This window comes from Phaseolus vulgaris, chromosome 1 (assembly GCF_000499845.2).
Source record: "Phaseolus vulgaris cultivar G19833 chromosome 1, P. vulgaris v2.0, whole genome shotgun sequence".
In the NCBI taxonomy this organism is placed as follows: domain Eukaryota; kingdom Viridiplantae; phylum Streptophyta; class Magnoliopsida; order Fabales; family Fabaceae; genus Phaseolus; species Phaseolus vulgaris.
The window spans coordinates 17680067-17700532 of record NC_023759.2 but is presented as its reverse complement, the minus strand read 5'-3'; the positions used below and the strand labels follow the sequence as shown (position 1 = coordinate 17700532).

At 36.2% G+C, this 20466-nt stretch overlaps 2 protein-coding genes across 3 annotated transcripts; one reads left to right on the top strand and one right to left on the bottom strand.

The window, feature by feature from the left end:
- The first annotated feature begins 8 nt into the window (after nt 1-8).
- On the top strand, nt 9-14973 carry LOC137813701 (uncharacterized). Its single transcript, XM_068616084.1, has 15 exons — nt 9-198; nt 283-397; nt 483-594; nt 2666-2710; nt 2814-2881; nt 2973-3027; nt 3134-3213; nt 3308-3391; nt 4672-4785; nt 11633-11751; nt 11847-11964; nt 12213-12346; nt 12433-12586; nt 12677-12756; nt 14631-14973. The coding sequence occupies exons 1-15, from the start codon at nt 26-28 to the stop codon at nt 14719-14721; spliced, it is 1542 nt and encodes a 513-aa protein (XP_068472185.1). The 5' UTR covers nt 9-25; the 3' UTR covers nt 14722-14973.
- Nucleotides 14934-19995, bottom strand: LOC137813700 (chloride channel protein CLC-b-like). 2 transcript variants are annotated; one of them, XM_068616082.1, is made up of 6 exons: nt 19284-19995; nt 18927-19127; nt 18659-18836; nt 17060-17592; nt 15358-16516; nt 14934-15195 (listed from the first exon to the last, which is right to left on the bottom strand). In XM_068616082.1, exons 1-6 carry the CDS (start codon nt 19478-19480, stop codon nt 15088-15090), a joined length of 2376 nt encoding a protein of 791 aa, XP_068472183.1. In that variant the 5' UTR covers nt 19481-19995; the 3' UTR covers nt 14934-15087. The 2 variants fall into 2 exon arrangements, with proteins under 2 accessions (XP_068472183.1, XP_068472184.1); XM_068616083.1 differs by having other exon boundaries at nt 18927-19146; nt 19284-19824.
- Nucleotides 19996-20466: the final 471 nt, after the last annotated feature.

Here is a 20466-nt window from a genome sequence, read left to right as displayed (position 1 = left end):
CCCGCGTTGTTCCCCAAGCCAGAAAATGACCCTCCGTCTCGTGGCAGCACCACCGTCGTTCTCTCTCTTCACCTGCCGCGCCACCGCTTCCACCGCTTCCACCGCCCTCCCTCCGCCGACGCCGACGCCAACGCCAGCTTCTTCAACTCCACCGTCCCTGCCGTTAACGTGTGCACTTCACTGCCCGCACTTCCAATCGTACGGTCCTCAGTTACTCAATCTCATTTCATATTTTCCGTTTTAAAACTGCAATTTATTTATTTATATTATTGTTTTTCTCAGGTGTTCGGGGTGCACGCACGAGTTCAACCTCCACCGTCCGGTTATATTGGACGACGCCACCGATTTCTTTCGGAAACACGGCGTCTCCGACTTCACATTTGACACGTGTAAACTGGTTGGTTTTCTTCGGAATTCATAATGTCTTTTTAGTTTCTCTCTTTAAAAAAAATATTTTTAATTTAGTTTTGTTTTTGTTGTAGTGGGGTTGGAGGTGCCGTGCGAAATTGGCCGTGCGTGGCTCTTCAACGGAGCCTCTTATTGGGCTCTACGAGGAGGGTACTCATAACATAGTTGACATTCCACAATGCAAAGGTCCATAGTTCTTATATCTATTTAGTTATTCCATAGTGCAAAAAAACATAATTCATATGGCGTCTGGCCTCGTATAAGTAAGAAACCTAAGAAGCTATTTTACTCTAGTTTAAATGTTAGTTAATTTCATTTGATTTTCTCAATCTTATTAAAAAATGAACTTTCATTTTCTAAATTATCTTTCTTGCTAATCCATAACAGAACAGTGCATAGTTTATACTCAATTTACACTCAAATATAAGTTAAAATGGAAAACAAACTAATTTACACTCAAATATAAGTTAAAATGGAAAACAAACTAATTTACACTAATTAAAATTGTTAATTAACTTCACCTAAGTCTGATTTAAAAAGCGAACTTTCAATTTCTAAATTATCTTTCGTGCTAACTGATGGAAGATTTCAAATTATTGTTTCAAATGAAAATATTCTTTCTTTATTTTGAAAGCCATGTGATTGATGTTGCGTGAGTTAAAGGAGTTATTTGAAATTAGTTAATGGTTATTTGGATAATGATTTCATTAAAAAGGATGGAATCAATTAAAATTGACTTATATTTTGGAGCACCTTACTAAGAGACTATATGTATATTGTTATTCTTTGAGTGCCTTCACAAGATTCGATTCCATTTAGTCCAGATTTTCAAATGGAATAGAACATAAAATGAGTTTAAAACAAAATGGTACCTTTTAATTCCCATTGTTTGGTGTACTGACAAGATATGATTTTCTTATCCTATTGTCTTTTCTATCGTATTGGTTGAACGAATTTTTTCTACTTAGGTAGAGTTTAGTTAGAAGACAACATGATGAGATAGTTATAGTTGACTTCTCTCTCGCTCTCTCACTACCCACCCTCACTTCTATCATTGTCACCACCATTGTAGTTGTTGCCACTACCACCAACACCCTTGTTGTTGTCACCTCCCTCACCCGTGCCACTGTTGTTGCCACCACCCTTATATACATTGCTTTTACCATCATCATCATAATCATCATCATCTTTGTTGTAGCAACCATCATTTTCACTATCACCATTAGTTTCATCACCATCACCATGGTTACTTTAGCAATTATCACTACTCCATTGCTTCACCTCCATGTCATCATGATAGGAACTTGGTATTATAGGGTGCCCAAATCCCACATCGAGTCGTATGGGATGTGCGATGGAGTATTTACGTTTTTTAGTTCTGCCCCCTTAATAGATAGCTTTTGAGGGTGGGTTCTCCAAGTGCTTGGGTACTTATTACTTGGTATTAGAATTGGTTGTCAATTCCTCGAAAAGGACTACCTATGAAGGGTTTTGACCTGGGAGAGAGTTGAGTGAAGTGTCATCAGTCGACTAAGTCTTATAGAGTGAGAGTTGTTTGAGATATCAACTATTGGATGCTCAATGGAGTGTTTAAGTGTTTGGTTACCCTACTTAATAGTATTACCTTTGAGGGTGGGTTTCCTAAGTGATTGTGTACTTATCACATCTCTATTGCAGCAACTATCGCTACACCATCACGACTACCAGTTGCTACTTCTGTCATCGTCATTATCACCACCACCACAACCACCTTTATTGTTGCCACAACAACTACAACCTCCTCCACCATTGTTATCATTACTAGGAGTTTTGCCATTGTTGTTATGACTCCCACAACAACTATGTTATTATTACCATTGTTACCTCCACTCTCAACGTCACCACCATTAATGTTGCTATAATCTTGTTACTGATATTGTTGTAATTGTCACCGTTGTTGCCACCACTATCTCCTCTACCACTTCCATTATCACCATCACCACCAACACCATTATATAGGACTACTGCTTCTTATCCTGCACTTATATTATACTATTATGTTCTTATCTTACTCTTCTATTCTATCCTAAAATTGTTGGAAATAATGTTGATAGATAAAAAATTTTGGTCAAATTTGGTCTCTAGCATTTGTTATTTCTTTGGTTGTGTTTTGTGAGTGTAAAAGTAGTTTGCTTTCCTATTTATTTTTAATTGTTCTCCTTGGTTGAGGTGGAATTATGTCAATTAAGCCACTATATATATTGTCTTCTGCTTGCAGCTCATCATCCTAATATTAATGCTGCTGTGGAACTGCTTCGACAGGGTATTTCCCTGTTTTGTTATTACCACTATGTTTATTTTATTTAACTCTTCAATTTATTCATATAATTATGTTTTATGTGCTTTACCTCAATATCATCATCTAGGTATTACTGAATTAGGAGTTGGGCCATACATTGAGGATGAAGGTACTGGTGATTTGCGATATGTCCAGGTGCATAACAATAGAGTAGTTGATGAATTCAGTCCATGGTTGTAGTTTTCTGCATTCATGAAATTAACCACTAGTAAATGGTTGTTTGCAGATGGCGGTGACGACGCATAATACATCTCTTCCTGCAGCTGAAAGATATATGAATGGTTACTTCTTAGTTTCTATAACTCATTCATTATGCCAAGTTAATAGATATTTTTATTGTTAATGGAAATTAATAACAATTGCTTCATTTAATTTGTATGATTTAAGGAAAGGTTCAGATTACATTGGTTTGGAATTCTAGAAATGAAAATTCACCTGGTTCTGACAAACTGAATGCATTGGCAAATGTGAGCTTGTTGCTTCCTTTCTTTTTGCTTTTATAAGTTATCCTGCCTCTTCCCTTTTAATAATAGAAAGTGATAGTCCATATGATTGATACAGTTTCTATGGAAAAATGGTGGGCCACGGAGCAGGGTTCATTTAATTCACTCTGTGTGGGCCAACTTTCAGACTTCTACTAACAATGTAAGTTCAAATTATTCTTATAAAACAAATAAATGGTTTATATGTCTTTATAATGGAAACTAGTGTGCTGCCTGTGGTACAGGGAAGGTAGATGTTGTAGTTGCAGTAGGGAAGGAAGGAGGGTCCATATATAGTTCATGAACTGCTTCGTAACACTTATCATTTGATGCTGAAAATTTAAATTACAGATATTGTTGATTCCTAATGGTTATATCTTTGTATTTTTGGGGAACAAAGTACTGCTTTGCAAGTTTTCCCTTAACATTTCATGGTGGGCAAAAATATCACTTGCAAGCAGAGTCTTAAATATTACTTCTGTGGTTGTATATGTTGACTTTGAACTTAGGTTGCCTTAAGAAAATGATATCATATGAATCGGCAATCTTTGGAATGATTTGGATATTGCTTACTCTGGATGATGAAAATTCTGATGTGTATTTGGTAAAGCATTTCATCTAGATTATAGATGAAATTTTGATAAAATTATTTCATCTGTGTGCAAGACAGCATTTTTAATAGCTTTTCACTTATTTCAATAAGCTACTCATTAGTGTTTCAAAATAATCTCCCAGATGAAACTTATATTTTACCATCTTACCTCTTAAAATAGAAATAGAAATAGAAACCTCAATGTCCAAACTCTGTTTACTACAATTATTGGATTATTCTTTTACTGCTACACTTTTTTGGATTATTGATTTAATGTTATAGTTGTTTATTATTGTTTTAATTATTCTTTTTTTTAATAAAATATTTATTTTGTATTCAGAAATGATAACTATTTTAATTTATAATGAAGAATAAATTTTTACACAAATATTTCTTGAAATTTAATTTATATAAAAAATTAGATTATAAAAAATTAAAAATATAAATTTGTTATTATTGCAAATATGTAATTACCTAATATTAAGATTTGATTCAATAATTAATCATGTTCTTATTTTCCATTTTACTACTTTCAAGTATGTCATCAACTAGTTTTATCAAAAATTTTAGCCTTGCATTTCAGCTTTAGCTGTCTTTTGAGATTTCAGTTTCCTTTTCAGCTAATTTACCAAACATAACCTGTATTTGAGGGGAAATCTTTAGATTATGGAATTTAGAAACTTTATTTTCCATTTCAGTTCTTAAATAAAATAACTCTTTTTATCCAGGGTTCCTTGTATTCCAATCATGTTAACTTTTCTTGACAACTTATGATTACTTCATCATGAATAGTGCTGGGCATAATTTTTCTAAAAAAATCATACCTCTGAATTTCTTACTTGATGGCTCAGATAATTTTTGGGAATAGATGGAGACATCTTCTTGGAGAAAGAGATTTTTGGGAACATGTTGGTGGAATTGATGTATCCTTGGCACCTTCTTGTTTTGGCCAGGCAAACACACGGGTAAAGATTTTTAATTTAGTGGATCTTCATAATTTATACGGAATACTGCATATAATCCATCTTTTTGAACTAGTTACTATTGAAGCTTGTACACTGGATACATTTATTGTGTAAATAAATTAATCTTTATATATACATGCATATTTTTGGTATTGGCGTATCAAGATATATTTCCATATATCTAAACACTGTTATGTTTGGCATGTGTTACAGAGCAAGCCTTGGTGAAAAAGTAAGGTTGTTGCCTTGTGACATTATAGGTTCAAATCTTGGAAGCAACATGTGCAGGGTAGACTGTGTATCTATCCTCCCCAAAATCCATTAGGTGTACCGCCTTGCACTCTAACTCACCTTTTGATGCTTAGGATGTGTTTAAACAATTTCTTTTAGGATAGTTAAAAACATGTTTCGTTACTAGTGTCAGCCAATTTTCTTTCCAAGAACGTTATATTTAGGTCTCACCGTCTCATCTTAGTGTGTCAATGTGGGTATTATGATTTTCATGAGTGAGATGTGTGTTGGACACAGCAGGTTGTGTTTCTAGTGCTTGTACTTCGTAAGTAGTGAACTGAAAGGAAAATCACAAAATAAAAAACCTGGATTAAAAAATCCCTTAACAAAATCACCGGAAAGTTGTTGATGTAATCCTAGCTTGCATGACTTTGTATCTTTTGTTTTATATTTTTGGGGTGCGGAATTTGGTGGCTAAAATGAGTGAAAGAAACTGTGAACTATTGGTGTATGGAGATAATGAAGCTTAAGAGAGGTTAGGCCAACTCCTAAGAGGTCCATGCTAAAACACTTACAAATAAGGCTAGCAAAGAGTGAGCTAAGAGACTAATTGAGGCTGAAATTTGGCATCAATTCAATAGTCTATTCAAAACTCACTTACAAGAGGGCTAGCACTTGTATTTATAGTTGTATGGGTAGCCAAGGTGCAAACTTTAACTCTAAAAACTCTCCACTCATAGAAGGACAAGTGACTCTCTCTAATTGGAGCAAATCCTCTCAAATTAGAGGTTGACAAGTATCCTCCTCTAATTGGAGAGAATCCTCTCCATTCCCATGAAGACAAATGGTCTTTTAGCATTGGTGGGGATCCTCGCCATTGAGGGGATGACATGTGGACCTTCATGCCTTCCTTGCCATTCCATGCTTTCTATTTGCACTTTAGTAATTTATATGTGCACCCTATATGGTCTAGAGTTGCATTTTGTCCAAGGAGGCCCAATTGTAACAGTGGAAAGAAATAGATGAAATATATTTCTGAAATATCTTACAAATGTGATTACAGTCTCTATTTATAGACTGTTTTACAACCTAATTAAAGAAAGAAATAATAGGCAATGAAAGCCAGAAATAATGAGTGTTTAAAGCTGTACAAATCAAGTCACTAACAAATCTGTCCTAAAAAATATAAAATGGAATCTGCACTTAATTATAACATAATTCTCCTGATTATGCAACACTCTCCCTCAAGTTGGTGAATGTATATCTATCATTCCCAACTTGCAAGTAAGATCTTCGAATTGTTTTGTGGGAAGTCCCTTAGTAAACATATCTGCCAATTTGAGTCTTGAAGGGATGTACTCAGTGGCTATAAGACCATCATCCAACTTCTCTTTAATAAAGTGTCGGTCTATCTCTACGTGCTTTGTTCGATCATGTTGAACTGGATTGTGTGCAATACTGATAGCGGACTTATTATCACATGCCAAACCCATAGGAGCTTCATATTTTATTTTTAGGTCATCAAGTATGATCTTCATCCATAAGAGTTCACACACCCCTTGAGCCATGGCTCTAAATTCTGCCTCTGCACTTGATCTTGCAACTACATTTTGCTTCTTGCTCCTCCATGTCACCAGATTTCCACCCAAGAACATGCAGTAGCCTGTGGTGGATCTCCTATCAACAATCGATCCTGCATAGTCAGCATCAGTATATACTTTCATGGATAAGTTTTCCCCCTTTTTGAATAGCAATCCTTTTCCTGGAGAGGCTTTTAAGTACTGAATAATTTTATCTACTGCCTGCAAGTGTCTTTCTCTTGGATCATGCATAAATTGACTAACCACACTAACTGCATAGGCTATATCTGGCCTAGTGTGTGAAAGATAAATGAGTTTTCCCACAAGTCTTTGATATTGTATCTTCTCCACTTTTGGGTTTTCCTCATCATTCCCAATCCTATGATTTTGCTCTATTGGCACTCCAGTGGGCTTACAACCCAACTTACCAATCTCTTTGAGAAGATCAAGGATGTATTTCCTTTGAGAAATAAAGATGCCCTGTCTCGAGTAAGCAACCTCTATCCCAAGGAAGTACTTCAGCTTCCCAAGATCCTTCATTTCAAATTGAGCAGCTAGTCTCTCCCTCAAATTTTGTTTTTCAATCTCATCATCACCTGTAATAATCATATCATCTACATAGACCAAAAGTAGAGTGAGTTTACCATTCTGAGAATGTTTTATAAACAGAGTATGGTCACCTTGGCTTTGTCGGTACCCCAAAGATACCATAGCTTGAGTAAACCTTCCAAACGAAGCACGAGGTGATTGTTTAAGACCATATAGGGTCTTCTTAAGTCTGCACGCCTTATTCCCTTCATTAACAATACCATAACCAGGTGGAATCTCCATGTATACTTCTTCCTCCAAGCTTCCATGCAAGAAGGCATTTTTAACATCAAATTGATGCATTGCCCAACCAAAGTGTGCTGCCAGGGAGAGAATAATCCTGACGGTATTCATTTTTGCCACTGGAGCAAAAGTCTCCTCATAATCGATCCCAAAGGTTTGAGTGTACCCTTTTGCAACCAACCTTGCTTTATACCGATCCAGTGTGCCATCAGACTTATACTTAACTGTGTATATCCACCTACAACCCACTGCTTTCTTATCTTTTGGTCTCTCTACAATCTCCCAAGTCTCATTCCTTTCTAACGCGCTCATTTCTTCATTCATGGCTCGAATCTAGTTCTCATCTTTTAAGGCTTCTTGTACCGATGTAGGGATTTTGATAGAATCAATAGCTGAAAGAAAACTCTGGTGCTGCATAGAAAGTTTTTCTGTAGACACAAATTGGGATATAGGATATTTGTCACAAGATCTTTTTTCTTTTCTCAAGGCAATAGGTAAATCATTTAGGTTAGGTTCAAAAGCAGTATTTAAGGTGTCCTCAAGAGTCTCACTGGTATGAGTTCTTACCTCCGGTTCAGACAATTGAAGTTGCTGTTCGACCAGGACGGGTTCTTGTTGCCTTCGCTGATATTGTTTTCCAAAATATTTGTCTTCATTATTCTTCTCTGGTAATGATGTTGGTGCAGGGTCTTTGTCATCCTCCCTAAGAATGAAATCCTGCAACAAAGGAAAAGGTGGCAACTCAAGGTCCTCAGCTTCTTGAATACTCTCCCCCTGAAGTTGAGAACTAGGAAAGAAAGACTCTGTCTCATGGAAGGTGACATCTTTGGAAATATAAACTTTACGACTTTGAGGATGATAACATTTGTACCCCTTTTTGTTGGGGGCATAACCGATGAAGACACATTTGATGGCACGAGGATCTAACTTACCCCGATAAGGACTATGAACATGGACAAAAGCAGGACAACCAAAGACACGATTCTGAAGACTATTCAACATGGGAATAGAAGGATAGAATATGGTCATAACCTGAATAGGAGTAACACCCTCTAGAACCCGAGAGGGTAATCTATTAATCAAATAAGTGGCAGTCAGGACTGCTTCCCCCCAGTAAGATCTAGGAACAGATGTTTGGAAAAGTAAAGCTCGAGTAACCTCAAGGAGATGACGATTTTTCCTTTCAGCAACCCCATTTTGTTGAGGAGTGTCCACACAGGTTAATTCATGAACAACTCCATTTTCCTCAAGAAACTTGGAAAGGTTTTGGTTCACATATTCTCTTCCATTATCAGAACGCAATCTCTTAATTGGACTTTCAAATTGTGTTTGAATCATTCTGTAAAACTTTACAAACAAGTGAAAAACTTCAGACTTATCTTTCATGAGGAATATCCAAGTAACCCGAGTACAATCATCAATAAATGAAACAAACCATTTTGCACCCGAGATATTAGGAATAGGTGAAGGGCCCGATACATCTGAATGAATAAGATCAAAAGGTTTAGAACTTTTATTACCATTGGGAGGAAAAGTTGTCCGATGGTGTTTAGCAAACTGACAAACATCACAATGAAATGACTCAGCAGACACTTTTGTAAATAAAACAGGAAATAAGGACTTTAGGGTACTTAATGGAGGATGACCAAGACGTCTGTGTTGAAGCCATATCTGAGAGGATGACCAAGATTCACGACCTTGCTGAAGATTAGAAGTGTGTGCCTGTAGTCTAGCACCCTTTTTACTTTCTTCATGCTGTAAATAATATAACCCGCCCTGCTCTTTAGCAATTCCAATAGTGTTCCCCGTGGCAAGATCCTGAAAAACACAATGGGAAGGGAAAAATACCACTGCACAATTTAAATCTTGGGTAATCTTTTGAATAGACAAGAGGTTATTGGATAGTTTGGCAACGTGAAGCACATTTTTTAAAGGAAATGAAGGTTGAAGGTGAATGTTACCACGACCATTAATGGGGGTAGTGGAACCATTAGCAACAGTAATATATGGCTTACCGGATAAAGTAGTGTAGGATGAAAAAGAAGAGGAATGAGGTGTCATAGGCGGTTTCCGGCGAGCAGTGGCAGTTCCGGCGAGCGGTGCAGTTTCCGGCGAGCGAGGGCAGTGGTGGTCGGCGGTGGTTAATGGCAGTGGCAGTAACGGTCAATGGTGCAAGGTGGTGGTGGTGGTCAATGGAGAAAGGATAAGGAAAATAGAAAGTTGCAGCAATGAAGGCTGTCCAAAAAAAAAAATTGCAGCAATGAAGGTTATCAAGGAAAATGATTACAGCAATGAAGGCTGTCAAGGAAAATGATTACAGCAATGAAGGCTGTCAAGGAATATGATTACAGCAATGAAGGCTAAAAAAAAAATTGCGGAAGCAGAGTCTCCTAGATCAGGAGCTCTGATACCAAGTGGAAAGAAATAGATGAAATATATTTCTTAGATATCTTACAAATGTGATTACAGTCTCTATTTATAGACTTTTTTACAACCTAATTAAAGAAAGAAATAATAGGCAATGAAAGCCAGAAATAATGAGTGTTTAAAGCTGTACAAATCAAGTCACTAACAAATCTGTCCTAATAAATATAAAATGGAATCTGCACTTAATTATAACATAATTCTCCTGATTATGCAACAGTAACTCTAGCTGGACTCTTTCTTTTTCTATTTACATCCTACTCTAATTGGCTCAATACATGGCCCATGAAAATTGGCCCAAAACATGGCCTAAATACAAGCCAAAAATAAAACCTATACTACTCTATACAATATTTATAAAACTAGAGAAAAATGGAAGAGCACACAACAATTAATTCTCCTTGAGATGAGAGTCTTCCCAGGTCCTTCTTCTGCTTCCATACGTCCTTCCATGTGGTCCTCCATCAGTTGTCAAGTCTGACAGTTGCTAGAGAAGTTGTCATATAAGTCTAATAGTTACTGGGAAATTTGTCAGAAAAGTGGCTGGAAGAATCACTGGAGTTCTGATAGCCTTTGGAAAGGGTGACAGTAGCTGGAAAAGTCAGAAAATGTCAACAGCCCAGTCAAATTTAGTGTGGAAGAGGCAAAGTGATGCAAACCAGACTTGGTTCCATTCTTTTGTTTTTGATTTGTCTTTGGATGGAGATGCAAGATGACTTGTGGAAGCTGTGAAGAACTGAAATTCTAGTGGAAGAATGAAATGAAAACAGTGGTTTAAGAAATCTAGAAGAGGTGGTGAGGCCAACTTCTAGAGGTGCTTAGGTTAGTCACACTAAGATGTGCTAACATGGAGTGAACTTTGACAAGTAGAAACGTCTCAAAATTTGGACAGCAATTCTATACTCAATTCAAAGTAAAATACATGAGCTGAACACATTTATTTATATTGCTGTTCAGCCCAAAAGAGAGCCAAAATTCAAAAATTCAAATTAAAAAATAAACCCTAGATTTAGAAGAGCCTATGAGAGAATGCCATGTGGTGAGTCACACTCTCCATGCTCTCCCATGTGAAAGTGTGGGCCTTCTTTGTATGTGCAGCTGATTGGTGTGCTACTTTGCTCCTCCAAGACCAGCCTAGGGTTTCCTTTGGGCCAATGGAAGCCCAATTGAAACCCTAGGTAAGTTTAAAACCCTAATCCTAGCCCTAGTTTATCCTCGGTCAAAATACAAGACCAAAAATCCTACTCTACTTGACCCAAATACAGGGCCCAATTTATTTAACATTTTTAAACTCAAATAAATCCTATTCTACTCTATATATTTATACAAACTAAAGTTTGATCCAATATTATGAGAGTTTAACCATGCTGAGCTTAGTAGTGTTACACTCTTCATGTAGTATGCTATCCAATCTCTAGTTGTTCTTCTGTGGAATGGAGAATTTTTTGGATATATTTTGTGCATGCTTTCTTCTTAAGAGTTGTCCTCTTTATTGGACCTACAACAGATAGATAAAAACCCAATTAGGTTCATTTGGCCAATAAGTCCCTAAACAAGCTCTAGGTCTTCAATCTTCTTATTTTATGATGTTGTGGCTGGATGGATTTCCATCACAAAACCTCCTAGATAGAAGAGTTTGATATCATGTGAGGAAATGTGAGAGGAAATTTGTTGAATGTGCTATTACCATGTAGAATATATCCAGTGTTGTTGTATAATTGAGGGTTACTGTGTAAGGATTGATTTGATACGCCTCTTGTCTTGCTTCCTCATTCTTCCAGGCTTTTGATACCTTGCTGCGGAAGTTACAGAGATATGTTCCATATGAATCAGCTGTTGCTGATTTGTATGCTGGAGCTGGGGTCATCGGGTTGTCATTAGCTGCCACTAGAAAGTGCAGGCAAGATCTGGATAATTATTCTGAACATCTAAAATGTTGATTTCTAACTTCGTGTGCATAATTGATTTGGAGGTTTAATGCTAGCTGTTTGACAGATCTGTCAAATGCATTGAGATAAACAAAGAGTCAAAGGCATCTTTTGAGAAGACCATTGAACGTTTACCTTCCACTGTTGACAGCAGTATTACTTGGCATCATGCAGATGCTTCAAAAGTTAGTACTGAATATCTGAAGCATCACTATATTCTTTGTTTTTTTACTTCCAATTATTTTGTTTTCTGATTCACATAACTAAAATTACTACAGCTTAAATTTTGGCATGCATGGATATTTATCAACATATGTGAAAATTTTATATGTCCATGAGGGAAATCATAGTGTTTTTTTTTAGATCTAGAAACGGATATATCCTTGTCATGTGTTATTTTGAACTGATTGTATGAAAAATTTGCAAGTAACAGGAGCCTTTTTTATGGCTTGTGGGATCAGATGTTGTTATCATTGATCCTCCTAGAAAAGGATTAGACGCATCTCTTATTGATGCATTGAAAAATATATCATCAGTCGAGCGCAAAGCGTTGTCATCTTCTGAAAGGTTCTAATTTTGTGAACCTATCTTGTTTGGTCAGTACGAAAATATTTCCCCGGGCAAGTTTCTGATTTAGTGCAAGTTAACTGCAGCTCAAACTCATCCCAGGAAGAGAAAAGACCATGGGTTTTACGTGCTAAAGAAGCTTCAGTCCAGATTGGAAGCAAACCACTACCAGCTAACATCCCTCAATCAGTGCCACAAACCCTTATTTATATAAGTTGTGGATGGGAAAGTTTTAAAGAGGTGTATGACCATTCTTAGTGTTTTATCGTCGTGCTTTTACTTATCTCTAACTTCAGTTTTCTTGATGTTAATTTTAAAATTTGTTGACAGGACTGCAAGTCATTGTTGTCTAGCAAGGCATGGTATTTGGAAAAGGCTCATGGATTTAATTTCTTTCCTGGTACCCAGAGGTATTTATGTTTTTCTTTCATTTCTTAATTATTTATAAGTTTTAGTATTTACTAATTATCATATTTTCTGTTATTCTTGCATAAAATCTAAATAGAGTCAATAAATTTCCATTTCAACTTTTTATCCATCTAGAACATAAAAACTTATATAGTTTTTATCCACTTCGACTTCTTATATTTATAATGATTCAGTAAACTATGAATCATGTACACATACATTATGGTTATGTTTTGATGAATTTTTCATATACGCTTCCAGGAGAAGAAAATAGGAAAAATATGAAATAAATTTTTCTGTAAGTTAGAGTTAGCTCATGCATAAGCTTATTTGGTATAGCTTTCTCATATTAGCTCATCCAAAATTAGATTTTTAACTTATGGATAAGCTACTTTTAGATTATGGAGAATTTTATTTTCTTTTCCTAAAAGTGCTTATTAAGAAGTTTATTCAAATAGGTTCTATGTCGTATCGATCTCATCATTGCTAATCCTTTCTAGTTTTTGAGTGGAATGTCACAGACTATTGTACAACTCATGAATGTTGTTTTTCATTTTATATTATTTTGGGGGCGGGGTGGTTGATATTCAGGTAATCAAGTTAGGCCTACAAAACATGGTAACTAATAGCTTGTTTGGTGTAGTTTAATTTGAGAAAAATAATGCCTTCTTTTTCACAATATCCTTTAGGAAGTTGAAAAAAAAAAGCAATTATTTCTCCAAAATAAACTAAAAAAAACATATACTAAATCGGAAATGGAAATATTGTTTAACACCCAGGAAATTTAAAATTGCATTTATATTTGAACTTGGGTATTTCTTACAGTACTCAGCATCCCTACCCAACCCTTTACAGTCTCCTCCCATGTCCTGGGAAGTGTGATACTGGTGCAGCAAAACGCAAAACCCACCCAGCTTCCTATAGTGGGCCCTTATTTTATTTTCGTTGTTCTGTTTTCTTTATGACCTTGCCTAGTAGGCTTTGTTTACTGCAATCCTGTCCGATATTTATACTGTTCCTTCACAAGGAACTAGGCCAATGAAAATTTCTGTTAATTTATCTTGATGTTCTTCTTGCTTTTACTTTACTTTTTCTTTTCTTTTCTAGAATAGTGGAAGTTATATAAAGGAGAAAGGGCTACAACCTGGTCACTGTCAATAGAGTGAAAACTGTTGTGGACAATGCATCTCAAAGGGACTGATAATGTTAAGAGTTCCAAGTTGAATAGGATTAACTACTTGATATGATACTTAAGCCTCAAGGTTCTCCACCTAATGTACTATTTTTTTGGTTGGGGCTACGGAAAGGATACTTATAGGCAAAAGGCAAACTGAATATTTCTAATAGATGAGTGAAGCTGAGAAAAAAAGACTACCATGGAGTCAGTGTTAATAGAGTGAAAACTTCTGTGGTCATTGGGCCTTAAAAGGGGTGACAATTTTAGTAGTCTATCATAGAGTCGGATAAAATACTTCACACGGTACATTAGCTTTGAGATTCTCCCACTTGATATAGTAGTCTTTTGGGTTGGTTCTCCCTTCTGCTTTAGTCCTAGTTTCAGACATGGCATATGTGCTTTATGTCAGTTCTCTAAAATTAGAGCATGATTCCAGGAGAGAGTAATTATGCCATCTCTATTAAATGCTTTCTGCGTATATAATCCATGACATGATATCTACTTTAAATATGTTCCACTCTTCCCCTTGGATATTTTTCCCCATGAAGTAAATTTATTTTATAAACCTTTTTTCTCTGCAGAACTAAATTAAGGTTATTTTGTGTAATTGGTCGTATGATCGTACACAGCATATCATCCTGCCCCACTCTTCCCCGAAAGTAAAAAAATATTAACTTTTAATTTGCACATTTGTTGCAGCATTGAAGTTCTAGCAGTGTTCAAGAGGCCTCAGAAAAAGAAATCAGGAAAGAAAAAGAAAAAACACTTGCAAAGAGCTGTGAAACATTAACTTGGACATGGTTCGATATACATACAGGTTTTCGTGTACACCAGCAAATTATGTGTAATTTTGCATGGAAGAAAGGAAATGGCAAGTTTTGTAGCAGTCTAGAGTGGAGAAAGTTTAGCATTGCCATCTGCGGTGCGGGGACTGGGGAAGTCGTTTGTATCAGGGAAAAGGGAATTGTGTTTCATCGTTTGATTAATTGTGTTGAAAGAATATTAAAATTTGAATATAGTTTCACATTGCTTTTGTATCTTATTCAACATGCTTTTGATCTAAGTAATACAAAATTGAGGAATAACTGTGGAATTAAGAAACCAACTTGCCCCAAGGGTGCTGCTTGACCATTCAATCTCAATTACTAGGAAAGCTTCAATTCCTCTTTCCTCTGCTCTTAGATTTTGCCAGGTGAGGAAAGACTGTCGAAATGTTGTGTGCCAGCAGATCTTGCCTGGTCAAGATCCCAATTACTGGGGATACCTGTGACGAAATGACATCATTTGGTTAGTCATAATTAAATGCTACAAGAGTTTTAAAAAAAATTAAAAATGAACAATGAATTTTTTTTATCTCCCTGAAATATTAACATATCTATTTCGTGTTTGAATGATGTTAATATTATCTGCTGCTTAATAAACTCACCCCGGATGCTTGATACTTGGGTACTACTAACAGATGACGAAGTCCAACTTGCCTGAAGAGAATCATTGCTTTTGCTACTGACATGCTCTCTAGCACTGTAAAGGGAGTTGTATTGGTGAGAGGATGTAGATCAACAAACATCTCCATTTCCTCGCTGGTCACAGCCACCCCTTCAATACTTCCTTCTCTCTCAGCCAGCTCTACCCAGGTAAATTTCTGTCTCACTTCCCAGTCCTCTGTTCTCCTTCTTTCTTTAAAGAACCACTTCTTCTTTAGTGCTTGGATGAGATGTGCTCTAAGAACTAGTCCATGCAGTTCTGTTGCTCCATTGGCTTGTCCTACTACTGGTGGTACTACTACCCCATCATCCATAACAGGGAAGCCATTATGCGTAGTGTTTTTCAAGACATCTACTATTTTAGCTACCTTTTCTATTCCGTGGAGGGTAACCACTGATGGCTTCACATCAACAAGTTCTCCCACAGTGAGATTTCTCATCCATGGCTCGGGATTTGCATCCATGAAAGGGAGGCCTTTCAAGTGCAGTATAATCTCATAGATACTTGGGTTGAAACTGTCTCCCACAGTTTTGGCTATTAGGAGAACAATCATTGTTATTGGTAGTAGGAGAAGATTATTGGTGAGTTCAAGAAAGATCACACAAAGGGATACCGTCATTCTCATGGAACCAGCCATGAGGGAGGCTGCACCGAGTACGGCAAACAGCCCTTGGTCAATGTTTGTAGAAGACCCCATATAGATGCCAAGAAGGCGGCCATAACCTGAGCCCATAAGAATAATTGGGAGGAAAAGCCCAGATGGCACTGCAATTCCAAAAGTAATTAGTCCTAATATGCAATATAATACAAAGAAAATTAGGAGGGACAAGGGTTGATATTCTTGAGGGGTGTTGGTTGAGAATATGTTTCGAACAGCATCATCATTAGTGGTAAGCAGCAGAGTAGCAAGATCGTTATAGAAGCCAGGTGGACAGTTGAATTGTTTGAAATTTCCGGACCGTCCATTTGTAGGGCATGCTGACTCTCGAATCGAAGAATCACATGGGGTACATTTTCCTAAGAATGGGAGACCATATTGGCATACGGATGTGAAGAGTGCAACTGCAAGACTGAGGAGGAGTTTATGTATCTTTCCTTTCCTGCAACAGTTAAAGGTAGGCATTACCTTAGTAAGAGTGTAATCCGCATTGAATCAGTTTTCGATGTGTTGGCATTTGGCATTGCTTTATTATAGAGCATGAATCCGGGATACACTTTGGGATGTAATTCTATTATATACCCTCAAGTGAGGGTGCATCAATGCATCTTTTATCTGTTACTATTGGATCTGAATAAAATAAATAGACGTTATTTATTTTGTTCAAATCCTATGGTTATGTATCCTATCTTAAAGGGTGCATTGTAGAATTCCTCATAGTTTGGGATCATGCTGCAAGTTTAATTCATTAGATGCTAGGATTGATTGATTTTGATATTGTCTATATATTTTTGGCCTTAGCAGCTGAACACACATCTTGATAACCTCATTGGGCAACTACTGGCACACATTTTCATTGGACGATGCATTTGTGATCAGTATAGAACATTAAAACATGATATTTTTTCCTGTCACTGTTATTATGTGTTTTTAAAAGTTAAGTATGTGCAATATGTTGAGACTAGGGTTGGATATCATTGCTTACTGATTTATGAGATTGTAGAGTCTGAGGATCTTGTGTAGCAGATGATTGTAAAGGCTTCCCAATATCCCGCCTATGATACCAATTACTACGACGATGACAATATCCATAAAATGGTACCTGACTGTGACATTGCTTACATCAAACATAATCAAACCTCCTTCACCAAAAAGGCCACATTTTCCAGAATGGCAGAGTTCAATGAAGGCCCTGAGAACCACCACCACCACAGCTGTGCTAAAAAAAGTTCTCCAGAGTAGAGCACTTCTCCACCAGGTTGCCACCTCTTCAAGAGCAAAGAGAACTCCACCCACTGGAGCCCGGAAAGCTGCACAAACTCCCGAAGATGAACCACAGGTGATAAGATCCCGACGGTCACGATCATTGTTAAAATATCGAAGCCAACGCCATTTGATCCTGTAATTGTCGGGGCCTCCCTGGCCTAGCAAGGAAGCAATGCAGCTTCCTATATGTACCAACGGTCCTTCTTTTCCTAAATCTAGTCCCGCAGAGACAGCTCCAATGCTTCCAATTATCTACAAGAACCAATGCATGGGATGTGATATGGATAAGAATTGAAAATAACATTGATCAGCTAATAGAGATATGATGCAAAAAGGAACTAATAATTTGTGTACAAAGTGCTGATGTTAAATGTGAACACCATTTCCATTGTAGGCACGATACGATGGTCGTGAATTTTACCAATAACAAGACTTCTAAACTTGGTCAGGGTTGTGTTTGGGAAACAATTATTTTTCAATTCAACAATTTTGTTGCTTCTGTGTTTTATGCACCGGTTTTTGGTGTCTCTGAAACGACAATTCAATCGCACTGTAACTCAGTTATAGCATCCTAATGTACTATTTAGCTGAGGAGTATAACTATTTTAATGGAATAGATTTAGTATCCAAATCTGTTTTATAGAAATTAATTAGATAAGGATTCCGGTTGCAATGCAGTAAACAACACTGGATGAGAATTGGTATCTACATTTTAATTGGTGGCTCGCTGTAACCATTTCTCTACAATAATATTCTTGCATAAATTTCATTACATAATAAGAATATATCTTACATCAAAATTTGAACTCTAATAAACTATGCGCTTAAATTTTAAATTCTCAGCTTATTATATTAAAAATTGGTCTTGTTCATCATATCTGTTATTATTTGTCTTTTAAGACTAATAAATAATAAATATTTAAACAAATATATTGAAATAACAAATAGAGAGACATAAAATACAAGCATTTCCTGAACCATTATTCTAGTAGTCATTGTATAAAATATAACAACAAAATTAATTAAAAAAAAAACTGAATTTAAATTTATCGTATATAAAAAATGTCAATTTTATCTACATTCAATGGGTTAAACAGATATAATTTACACTAATTTAAATCAGATCGAAAAATATAATGAATTTAGTCCAATTAAATGGATCTAAATTTGAAATCAAATAAATTTTATCGAATTTATATCGGATATAGATTAGATTAAAAAAATGAATTCATGCCCACCCTCATCCCTAAGCAACCCTTATAAACTGGTTTGTGGAGAGTTTAATGAGAAACGAAGAGTTTGATGCAATCAATCTTACCTTGACAATCAATGTTGTAGCACCAAACATGTTGGGAGTATCAACACCATTAAGATAAGCTTTGATTTCAGGAATTCCAGGTCCTGCTGCTGTGGGTGCAAAACACACACACAGAATAGCAGCAACAAAGGTCAAAATGAAATTCATGCCCGTGAAATATAGGAAACCTGTCAAGTACCTGTCCCATGCACATTGACTCTGTCATACACTAACTCAACACATTGTCTATAGTTAAAATATCTATAAATCATGACATGCTTGTTCTCACCTTTCTTTGTGGATGTAACTAAGAACAGCCAGAAGCTTATACCCAGAAATATTCTCAACAGCAAGATTAATGAGAGTAGCTATAATACCAGTGAGAAGTCCAACAAGGAATGCTAGTAACCATTTCAAGAATATGTACTGCAACACTTGAACTCTTGATCTGCTTCTCCAGTCATGCTTGAAAAGATCATTCTCATTTATCCTGCATACCAAAGTCTTTTCTGATTAACACCAACAAAAAATGAAACAGAAGAAAGTTTAGTATCTGACAGTATTTGGAACAGTTATCTCTGAAAGAAGATACTTGTGGAGAAGAACAAAACAAAACATTGCTTTCACTGTGGTAATGCCTTCTTACTCATAATCCAAGCTTTCTATGTAGGAGACTTTTTCTCCAACCAGAGCAAGAGGGTTGGAAGACAGTGTTCGATTCCTCTTGAGCAGTGGCTCATTCAGTGGATTGCCTTCTGGGTCTATTTCTTCTTCTCTTTGAACTTCTTCCATCTTGTGGTTGATTTTGGTGCTTTCTCCAAACTCCCTCGAATCTTCCCCCATTGGAACAAACACAGATGTGTTGAGGTAGAGAACTTTTTATAAGGGTCTCAAGTTGCTGAAGTTTGTGTTTGTTTTGGATTAGAATAAGCTGAGACACCTCACCTGTTATCTTTTAAGTCTACTTGTTCTTTGGTACTGCTAATTATTTTTTCTCTCCACAACTGTTTTATCTACTTGATTCCATCCCTTTATGAGATCATCACTCTGAAAAGTCACACGGTTCATAGAAATGATATTCAAGAGGAAATTTAGGGAAAGTAAAATGTCTTTTCAAGTGAGAGTAGCTTCTCCTAAATTTAATCTTTTTGTTAAAAAAGTTATAATATATACGTATCCTCAACCAACTCTACATATTTGTTAAGCAAGGTGTTACCTTATATAAATCACAGATTCTAGGCTAAAGACAATGGTTGGGACCAGCGACAGTGAAATACAATTGTTCTTTGCGATGAATGGATAGTGATGCATATGCCTTTGTTCAAGTCTTTATTATTATGATTATGGATGTGCTATTCAAAAATAAACTAGTTTAGCCAAATGGGTGCTTCCAACTTGCCCTCTGATGTGTGAATTTGATGGCTACATTCATACTTTTTCACCATTTTTATCCATAAGCTTTTGTTCCTTTTTCCAAGGATTCCATTCCAACAATCAAACTAAAACAAATTCAAGATTCCACCCCCTTGCAATTATTTTATACCTACCTTTCACCATTCAATATTATACACAAACCTGATCTATATATTAAGGATGGAACTAATGTATCCGAAAAATGGAACTTTAAATTCCACTAATATTGTAAGATCTTGTTGGTAACTAACTTCTTCAAATATGAGATTTCTTGGCTGAACTCTCATTATCTAATTTGACTAAATTTTTACTTGATTTATTATTGCTACTATTGTTTTACAAACACATAAACAATGGCTGGCTTTGCAATTCACAAATGATGTGATAAATGATAAGGGATCAGAACAAATTGAGAG

Coding starts and splice junctions, on each gene's coding strand:
- LOC137813701 (XM_068616084.1), top strand. CDS start 26: ATGACCCTCCGTCTCGTGGCAGCACCACCGTCGTTCTCTCTCTTCACC. Junction 11,752..11,846: donor GCTGCCACTAGAAAGTGCAG/GCAAGATCTGGA, acceptor GCTGTTTGACAG/ATCTGTCAAATGCATTGAGA. Junction 11,965..12,212: donor ATCATGCAGATGCTTCAAAA/GTTAGTACTGAA, acceptor TGCAAGTAACAG/GAGCCTTTTTTATGGCTTGT.
- LOC137813700 (XM_068616082.1), bottom strand. CDS start 19,480: ATGGGGGAAGATTCGAGGGAGTTTGGAGAAAGCACCAAAATCAACCAC. Junction 17,593..18,658: donor CTACAACATTGATTGTCAAG/GTAAGATTGATT, acceptor TGGTTCTTGTAG/ATAATTGGAAGCATTGGAGC. Junction 15,196..15,357: donor CCAAGTATCAAGCATCCGGG/GTGAGTTTATTA, acceptor ATTTCGTCACAG/GTATCCCCAGTAATTGGGAT.